This window comes from Mustela lutreola, chromosome 14 (assembly GCF_030435805.1).
Source record: "Mustela lutreola isolate mMusLut2 chromosome 14, mMusLut2.pri, whole genome shotgun sequence".
In the NCBI taxonomy this organism is placed as follows: domain Eukaryota; kingdom Metazoa; phylum Chordata; class Mammalia; order Carnivora; family Mustelidae; genus Mustela; species Mustela lutreola.
Genome location: NC_081303.1, coordinates 184863 through 194618, shown reverse-complemented (window position 1 = coordinate 194618; position 9756 = coordinate 184863). Strand labels below are relative to the sequence as shown.

Sequence of the window (9756 nt, the reverse complement as noted above, 5' to 3'; positions counted from 1 at the left end):
GGTAGAGGCAGAGGGACAGGGAGAGAGAGAATCTTCAGCAGGCTCAACGGTCAGTGCAGAGCCCAACACGGAGCTCAATCTCACCACTCTGAGATCGTGACCTGAGCCAAAATCAAGAGTCAGCTGCTTAACTGACTGCCCCCCCGCCCCCCCCCCCCCCCCCCGCACCTCTAGAAGAAGTCTTTGAAGGACTTTTAATTCATTCTAGTTCCTGCAGATGGCGTTCTGGTCGTCGCACAGTTACGGACACTGCCTTCCGTCACCGCTAACCCTCCAAAATCAGATCATCCTCTTCTAACCCCAAACCTGTGATTGTTAAAAATAAAGGACATGACCTAATAAATAAAGCTTTTTCTATGGTGCAGACGCTGCTTACATTAAAAAGAGAAATATTTATCAAACATTGGCTTAGTAAGGGTTCGTGTGAAGACCTAAATGACATGAGTGCCTCGTGTCTGAGCCACATCATGTCGTGACAATTCAGCTCGTCTGTCACTACTTAGCTCTCATTTTCCTCCTTGCTTTTGGGAAAAACTATGAACAGCCCCACATTCCCTATCTCCCACACACCTCTCCACACCACTCATCCACTTTTTTGATAAGTGAAGAGTTTGCCACCAAGCCTAAGCCTCTTGGACGTGGTAGGGAAATCCATGGAGGTTAAGTCCCATGGTTTCCCTTGAGGACCTGGACCAAAGCCAGCTTCTCGTCACCTCAAGCATAGCCTCTAGCTAGCCAACTCACGGTTTTCCCTTTCTTCCGATGACAGCTTCACCTACATAAATAGCTTCCATTTGCCCAGCAGATACCCGTGCCTAGGTCACGTGAACACTAACGCTGGGTTTGTGGTCCTTGCCTTCACTCACGATGGTGGGACCTGCCTCCCTTCTGAGCCTTCCTACCACAGGGGCTCACAAGTGAGCTCGCCCTCTGCTGCTGAGACCATCGCTACCCACAGAGGCACGAGGGCCCTGTTGGCAGAGCCTTTAGCTGAGCCACTTTCGGGGACACCATTGTCTGGACCCTGCAGATCTGTGCACCAGCACCGGCCTCCAGGTACCATCAAGGTGGGGGCTCCATGGTAGCCAGACATTATTGCCGCCATATGCACCTTCAGTTTGTGTGGTTGAGGGTTTTTTAGTCTCTCCTTCCCCTTTCCGTCATGTTCCATTTCTAGATGAAGGTATGAGACGGGGGGAGGGTATAGAGTTGGGCTGGAGGAGACCTACAGATGGCGGATGTTTTTCTGAGTCCCTACTGGCTGGATTCGTAACTGAGTGCCACCGTCCTGTGACTGCAACAACCCCATGTTCCTCTCTGGCCCACTCACATTCTGTGTCAGTCCCCTTCCCTCCAGCGACATGATGCCACTCGGAGAGTCTAGCAAAGTCACATAATCTGGGTTCCATGTTGCTGGGCTGCTTTCTCTCTCTCCCCGCCCTCAGTCACTTGCTTCAACCCGGCTGCCAGGATGGAAGCTGCCCTATGGAGAGGCTGTGTGGCAAGGGTGGGGGTGGGTGTGCAACCAGCAGCCAGCAAGAAGCTGAGGCCCTAGATGGCAGCTCCAGCCACTCCTGGCTAAGGGTTTTCCCTGATACTCCATGGAGGAGGGCCTGGCGATGGAGAGCTGAAGCACCCCACGCTACTCTCCAGCGTCTCTGTCTACTCAACCTCCCTCCCCGCTGTTGATGTTGGAAGGCTCTATGCGCGAAGAATTCTGTTGGATATTATTAATTCCGTTGGCAGCCATTCCATAAATATTTATTGAGTGCCTACTCTTGTGCCTTGGGAATACAGGGGTGGGCGAGATAAACAGCATTCCTGTTCTCCTGGAGTTTCGGTTCTAGCATTAATGAGTCACTATGTAAATAAATGCAGTTCCTACTGGGTGTGATAATTGCAAAGGAAGAAGTGAACAGTGTTGCCCACTGGAGAGTAACTGAAGAAGGCCTGTCACAAACAGTGGTTAAGGGGCACCTGGGTGGCTCAGTGGGTTAAGCCTCTGCCTTCGGCTCAGGTCATGATCTCAGGGTCCTGGGATGGAGCCCGACATTGGGCTCTCTGCTCAGTGGGGAGCCTGCTTCCCTCTCTCTCTCTCTGCCTGCGTCTCTACTTGTCATCTCTGTCTAATAAATAAAATCTTAGAAACAGTGGTCAAGGAGGCATCACGGGGAGTGCATCTGAGCAGAGATCTGGGTGGCCATGCCCCCAGTTGAGGGAGAGCACAGGGTCCACAGGCAGACAGTCCCTGGGGACAGGTGCTTAAAGCTAGGGGGTTTGTAGAGCTCACTCTTAAGCTCAAGAGCAGGGAGACCAACTTCCAGGCACCTGTTTTGCCATGGAGCTACACTAGGGCCTATTGTTATTTTGTGTCCCAGCATAGAGGCATAGCAATAAACAAAAAGTGTATTTTTTTCCTCTTGCAAAAGGTCAATGGGAAACTCACAAAAGGTCCATATTTTGCATCTTGATAGATTATAGAGCCCACAGAGGTGTCAGATATCAATTCAGTTTCTCATTTCAGGTGAGAAAACTGAACCCCAGCAAGGCGAGTGGAAGTTCAACGGTCCGTGGCTTGACGGCGGCAAGGCTAGATTAGAATTCCAAATGGGAATTTATGTCCACTCTTTCCTTAACAGGTTACGGCAGTTGCTCCGATTTCTTTTGAAAATTACAAACTGGATTTTCCTCCTCTTAAATTCCTCTCTCCTTAGTTTTCCATCTAGCCTGAAGCTCTTCCAAATTCACTTGTTAAAAAGGAAACCCTCTGTTATTAAGGGTTGTTCACACTTTTTTGGCTTCCAGAGGGGACTGAAAACCGTCTTTCTTTACACAAATTCCCACCGAGTAGCGTGAGAATCTTCTCGGCTGAATATTGCCGAGTCTGAGACAGAAATCAGCGGCAGGACTTCGGCTCCCACCTGCTGCCCGCACCCGCTCACATGACTGGCCCAGGGCACGAGCGGAACGACTCGACTCCACGGAACTCAGCCGCGGAGGGCCGGTGACCGCCAGGGCCGGATTTTTGAAGCTGACAAACAATTCATGCCGTGCGACAGTTAAGGTGGGGCTGCGGGGCGCAGCCAGGGGCAGGAGTGTCGCTCCGTCCGAGGAGAGTGACCGAAGCTCACAGCATAGAGCACGTGGGTCCGGGTCTGAGCTCGTCGGCCCGCCGCGGTAAGGCCGTAATAAGGCGCAGGGAAGCGGGTCCGGGCGGGGAGGTCGCCCTGCTCCCGCGGCCGGAGCGCACGTGGGCGCCGGGAACCGGGCCCCAAAGGCTCCCGCACGGAGCGTCTTAGCCGGAGCGGAAAGAAGTGCTGTTCCCACGCGCGAGGGTCAGCAGCGGAGAAGCCTGCGCAGCCGCGGGCCCTCCGACGGCTCAGCGGGTCCCCAGCGGCCTCGGTCAGCTCGGATCCGCGCGGGGGGCCCTGCGGGTGGACGCAGCCTCGGGCCTGGCGAGGAGCCTGCGGGGCCGGGAGCAGCCTCAAGAGTCCTAACTCTGGGGCTCCTGTCCGCCCGCACCGGACCCCGGAGCTCTTCGCTGCGGACGGCGAGGCCCAGCGGACCCGGCCCGGCGGCGGCTCCCGCGGCCTGTGCGCGTAGACGCGTCTTTCCCCAACCGCACGACGCGGCGGGCTGCGGACTTCTCTGCGCCTCCGCTTCCCCGGCCGCGGGCAAAGCAGACTCGTCGGACGGCGCCGCGGTGCGGGGTCGGGCCGGGTCCGGGGTCGGGCCGGGGCCGGAGTCGGGCCGGGTCCGGGGACGGGCCGCGTCCGCGTCCGACTTCTGCGGGTCTCGGGGCTCTGGGACCCGGCCCGACCCCGCCGAGCGGGCGGGGCGCGTCTTCCTCGCCCTCGGCCCCGCCCCCGCCCCCGCGCACGCGCTCTCCCTCCCGCTCGCTCAAGTACACGAAGAAAGAAAATATTTAGGAAAAGAAAGCGCGGCCGGGGAGGCGGAGAAACGACTCCGGCCGCAGCGGGTTGCAAAGCTCCTCCGCCGCGCCGGACTCCGATTGGTCCCCCCGGAGGGGGCGTGACTCGTGGTCGCCGCCGTGGGCGGGGCCGGGAGCGCGAGGCTCCGCGTCGACCGCGTCCTCCGCCGCGCCGGACTCCGATTGGTCCCCCTGGAGGGGGCGTGACTCGTGGTCGCCGCCGTGGGCGGGGCCGGGAGCGCGAGGCTCCGCGTCGACCGCGTCCTCCACCGCCCCGGACTCCGATTGGTCCCCCGGAGGGGGCGTGACTCGTGGTCGCCGCCGTGGGCGGGGCCGGGAGGTCGCGACTGACCCTCGACCCCGGTGGGTCGCGGCGCCGCGCACTCGCTCCCGGGTCCCGAGCATGACGAGCCGAGCCGGAGGGTCCGCGCGCGCTCTGGTCGCCGCGCTGCTGGCGCCGGCGCTGGTGGCGCTTCTGGTGGCGCCGGCGCGGGGCCGGGGCGGCCGGGGTCACGGCGACTGGGACTCCGCCGCGCCGCTGCCGCCGCTGCCGCCCCGCGAGGACGCGGCGCGCGTGGCCCGCTTCGTGGCGCACGTGTGCGACTGGGGCGCGCTGGCCACGGTGTCGGCGGAGCCCGCGGTGCGCGGCCGGGCCTTCGCCGACGTGCTGTCGCTCAGCGACGGGCCCCCGGGCGCGGGCCGCGGCGCGCCCTACTTCTACCTGAGCCCGCTGCAGCTGTCGGCCGCCAACCTGCGGGTGAGCGGGGGTCGCGGGGCGGGGCGGCGGGGCGGCGCGGGGCGGGGCGGCCTCCGGGGTCCGGCGCCCGCCGCTGCGGTGGGCTCTTCGCCCGCCCCCGCCGGCAGCACCGGCGCCGCGAGTCGTCCGGGGGCTCCGCGGGCGGCGCTCGGGGGCTCACGGGGCCCTTCCGCGCGGCCCGAAGCCGAGGCCCCCCGCGGGTGCCGGGCGCAGCCTCTGGGGCCCGGCGCCACGGCCTTCACGGGAAGGAGCGGGGCTGGGGCGAGGTCCGTGGGCTCGTCTCCGCCCGGCGCGCGCCAGGCCGGGGCTCGCCGCCGTCGGGGGGTCCCGCCGCCCCCCGGGGGTCCCGCCGCCCCGCTCCGCCGCTCGAGGGCGAGAGCCGTGCGGAGTCCCGGACGGGCTGCGGGGGAAGAACCCGCGCGGCTCAGGCCGAGGGACGCGCGGCGCCGCGCGGGGTCCGCCCGCCATCCCGATTCGGGTCGCGGAAGGGCGGCCGTGACCGGAACGTGCCCCCAGACCCGCGTTCCTTGGCGCACCCGCAGCTCGTTGCGTTTTCCTTTGGGATCGCAGCGGCTCCCCGGGTCCGCGGGTCCGCGGCCTGGTTCCGTCGGCCTGGAGTCCCGCGCGTCGGAAGCACCTGCTTCTCCTCGGGAGGTGGTGTCGGTCAGGCCGGCCCCGAGCCGGGCCGCCGCGGCCCCACTTCCCGGTCCCCGGACGCGCTCGTCCCCAGCCCCGGCGGTGCTGCGCGCCAGCCGCTCCGGGAGGGACGGAGCCCGTTCTCCCTTTGTGACAGCGCTTCGCTCCGCGTCCCGCTGCCTTAGGGGCGGTTGTGGCCTCTCGCTGCGCCTGTGCTGGGCTTCATCACGGGCGTGCGTGCGCCGGGAGACGGTCTGTGCGGGGCCTCCGACACCCGCGGGGCGTCGGCCGGTGCTTGGGCGTGAGGCTGGCGGAGGGCCTGCTGTCGCTGCCGACCTTCGGAAATGGGGACTCCACGTTAGCGTCCGGGGACATCTGTGCCCCCGGGGACCCGAAGCAAAATCCGAAACCGCTGCTCTCCGCAAGCGACGCTCGCCTCCGGGCATCCCGGCCTTACTGCCCACCCCACTCGGGCATTTGCCCAAAGCAGGCTCATTCCTCGCCAGCGATGCTCAGCCTTGGCTGGAAACACCGTCACCCGGAAGACTTTAAAAAATAAGTGCCCGGGTATTGTATTAAAAACATGTTTTATTAAACAACAACAACAACACCGACTCCCCAGTTCCTCCCTGATCCTTCTAATGAGGGAGGGGGATGGAGAACTACTGCTGTCCACGATTATATTTAAACTCTCACTGATAGGGTCACCTGCTTTGTAGGAAGGACGACAACTAAGACTCAGGTGCAGCGAGTCACCTGTGCCCGGCCGCTAATGGCTGCCAGGTAGAACTCCAGCCCGGGTCTTGGACATGTCTAGAGAGATGGGGTAAGGACCATGCGGGATTTCAGGTTTCCGGGATGGCAGTGAAACGGTGTGGCCACATCGGAATTAGTCTGACTGGATCCCTTCGCTTCAGGCCTCAGGTTGATTTATACCTTCTTTTCCTCCTCCTCCTGACCTCTGTCTTCTCCCTGTCACCCTGCCCACCAGATTTATAGGAACAGAAGACCACATAGCATTTCCCTCTGCCCAGAGACCTTTAACAACATCTGGCTGTCTAGAGCTGGGAAAGATTCACTTGGGATGTTTGCTCAAAGTACAAGTACCAGGCCTGGGAATGGAGCCCAGAAATCAGCATTTTAACAAGTTCCCCATGCAGGTGGTTCTTGGAGAGCACAGACAGATGCCAGCCTGCAGAGCACACCCTGGCTCCTTAGCTTGGACTTGAGCCCCCCTCACTCCCCCACCCCCTGCCACTTCTCCTTCATCTTCCCACCCACCCCCAAACCTCTTTTTCAAGCAGGTTGGGTTTCTCATTGCTCACAACCATGTGCCACATTTCCCCAGTTCTGTTTTTGAAATTCCCATTACCGTGAATACATCATCCCACTTCTGTCCTGATTTTGAGTATCTTACAAGGCTCTCTATAGAGTCCGTATTACTCCAGGCTGTGTTGACATCTTAAACTCCAAATACACTTTACTATGTCATTCACTTGATAGTCAGTTATATATTGTCTTCTGATCTCTTCTGTGTCATTTTGCATTATTTAAGTTTTGTTTATGCCTGACTTTTCAGTCGATTATCAAGTCACAGAGAAATGAGAGACCTTTTTTTTGGTCTCCTATGGCTTCTTGCCTAATAGGGCACAGACAGTGAATGTTTGGCTAAATGATTTCAAGGAGCTCTCTTGAAACTCGTTGTTTTGATAGGTCACCATGAGATGGCAGAATTTTCCACACAAGCCGCTTGGAGTTTAAAGTACTAAATGCAACATTTGAATTTTTCTGTGATCTGTCAACAGTGCCTTTCCTAAACCTAATTTCTGGAAAAGAAGGAAGAATTTTGCTTGCCTCACTTTTTGAGTCTAAGCATTCTTCTCTTATTGCTTAAACAGGAATGAACAACTTCTCCAATTTTGAAATCACACAATTTCTGCTAGCCTAAGATAACAAGAAAGCATGATTCAGCAACTTTCTTGGTTAAATTGTACAATTAGTTAGTTGAACAACTACGTATTTTTATGCCCTAGTTTCATAGTAGAGCCTGACCCTTTAGGTCTTTCAGTGAAGGTCTAGACCAGCCTTGTATTTAGGTGATATCATAATCGTAATTTCCCTGGTGAATGTGAAACATTAAGAGTTTAAGAAAAAAGAGTGGCTTGGTTAATTTTTAATATAGGACCCTAGCCACTGCTTTTTGGGAAGAAGGGTCAAGATCAATCTCTACCCAACTAGTCATTTTCTCAAATGGTAGGTGATGTTTTACAGTTCATTGTTTCCTTGAAGAACACTCAGCTCTAGGGACAATGTGCATGTGACTTGTGAGGTTGACTCCAGAGACAAAACCTCATGTGCCAGGATCTTTATTTTCTCTATACAGGAAAATCCACATGCTACGCTGACTATGTCTTTGGCACAGACGAACTTCTGCAGGAAGCATGGATTTGATCCCCAAAGTCCCCTCTGTGCCCACATAATACTGTCAGGAACCGTTACCAAGGTGAGTAGTTAACAAGAACAGAGATGGGTTTTAGATAAGTACCATCTATTAACAATAAAAGAAGAGATATCTTTTTTTAATTTAAGATTTTATTTATTTGAGAGAGCAAGAGAGCACAAGCAGGGGGAGTGGCAGAGGGAGAAGGAGAAGTAGGCTCCCCACTGAGCAAGGAGCCCGATACATCCCAGAACCCTGAGATTGTGGCCTGAGCCGAAGGCAGATCCTTAACCCACTGAGCCACCCAGGCGCCCCAAGAAAGAATTTAAGAACAAAATGATAATGATTTGTGATTGAGATACAGAGTGAGAATATGTTCTAATGTGTGCATTGATGAAAACTAAAGGCTTAAATTGGTTGATTTCGTATAGATGTTCAATAAGATATTTATGTAGAAAACGAATGAGTTTTTGAAGCTGAACAGATGTAACAGCTGCTCAACTCCTCTGTAAGGAACACCTGTTCAGCCAGAGCCCTCTGCCGCTGGCCATGTTGTATACTGCCCGGTATTTCCTGTGTGGGGCTCCTTGTCTCCGTATGCTAACAGTGGCTTAGGGCAGGGAGCGGACCATGTAAGCTGAAATATCAGATGTGAACTTAGCGCAGTGAATGCTGCAAGGCAGAGGGCCAGGTGTCACAGCACCGACCCCACCGCCCTACTGGCAGATGTGCTTCTTGACCTTGTGGATCATGATGACCCGAGGCAAGTCTGATCACGGTCTGGAGGTTTCGTGTGGGTGCCACTGTGCAGCTGCATTTCATGAGTAGGAGAGAGGCGGGAACGGGGCAGGGAGGGACAGCCGATGCTCTCGAGTTCCACTGCGCCTCCCGAGACCTTCGTCTGTGGGTTTGCCTCTCCACGTTGAACACGGGCTTGTTACAGGGTCCGTGGGCCGACGTGACACGGTGTGAGCACCGCAACATTTCATCCTACGCCCTGTGCCCATTACTCTGGTAGCTTGGAGGGACTGCCAAACAGTGGAAGGCGGACCTCGTGATGATTCCCCACCTCAGGAGATCTGTACCGCTGACATCTGAGCTCCTGGATGTTTTCCGTTTTTCTGCATGCCTCCTGCAGTTTTTTCCTGATTCCTTGAGCTTGTAACTAAAAAAACTCTTCAGGTTTCTAGAATCACGCCCCCTTAGCAGGCCAGAACACAGAGTATGGTTGCCATGAGTCATTCATGTCCTGTATAACCCTTCAGGTGAACCAGACGGAAATGAGCTTTGCCAAGCATTCCCTGTTTGTCCGACACCCTGAGATGAAAACCTGGCCGTCCAGCCATAATTGGTTCTTTGCCAAGTTGAATATAACCAACATCTGGGTCCTGGACTACTTTGGTGGACCAAAAATAGTGACACCTGAAGAATATTATAATGTCACATTTCAGTAAGTATTTATACATCTTTCCTCTTTTGCATACTGCAACTGAGCAGTCCTCGGTCTTTTAAAGCGGGGGGAGGGGGGTTTCACTGTTTCATATACCACAAACTGACCCTTTTAACAACCTGGTAAAACCTATGACACCCCCTCAGAATAATATATTTAGGCGTATAAAATACATAGGCAGCGTAACGGAAGCCGACTCTATTGAATTACATTTATAAAAATATTTTTTAAACGTGTGATGTAATATATTGACTTTTTAATGAACACATTAAATAAGATTTAATAGTGAGCCTGTAACATTACTGTACTTTCTGAGTAGTGAGGACTGAGTATTTTATGGCAGTCGCTACAACCCTAACGTGAGGTGAAAGTATCTGCTTGCGTTATTTCTGTGGCTGACTGTCACAGATACGTGTCCGCTGGGCTTTGCTGTCTATTTTCATCATGGAAGAAAATGATACATTTCAATTAGAGCTTAATGAAAATGAAAACATCTGTTTTCCATCCAAGTTCACAACCCCTGAGCTCTGTCTACAGGCTTG

General features: G+C 55.9%; 1 protein-coding gene across 1 annotated transcript; it reads left to right on the top strand.

The window, feature by feature from the left end:
• Positions 1-4240: 4240 nt before the first annotated feature.
• Positions 4241-9218, top strand: CREG1 (cellular repressor of E1A stimulated genes 1). The gene is made up of 3 exons (XM_059146054.1): positions 4241-4688; positions 7708-7827; positions 9030-9218. The coding sequence occupies exons 1-3, from the start codon at positions 4335-4337 to the stop codon at positions 9216-9218; spliced, it is 663 nt and encodes a 220-aa protein (XP_059002037.1). The 5' UTR covers positions 4241-4334.
• Positions 9219-9756: the final 538 nt, after the last annotated feature.

What these genes read in the sequence shown, in the direction of transcription:
- CREG1 (XM_059146054.1), top strand. Translation starts at nt 4,335, where the DNA reads ATGACGAGCCGAGCCGGAGGGTCCGCGCGCGCTCTGGTCGCCGCGCTG. An exon ending in TGTCGGCCGCCAACCTGCGG is followed by an intron (nt 4,689 to 7,707) that starts GTGAGCGGGGGT and finishes TTCTCTATACAG; the next exon opens with GAAAATCCACATGCTACGCT. An exon ending in TGTCAGGAACCGTTACCAAG is followed by an intron (nt 7,828 to 9,029) that starts GTGAGTAGTTAA and finishes ATAACCCTTCAG; the next exon opens with GTGAACCAGACGGAAATGAG.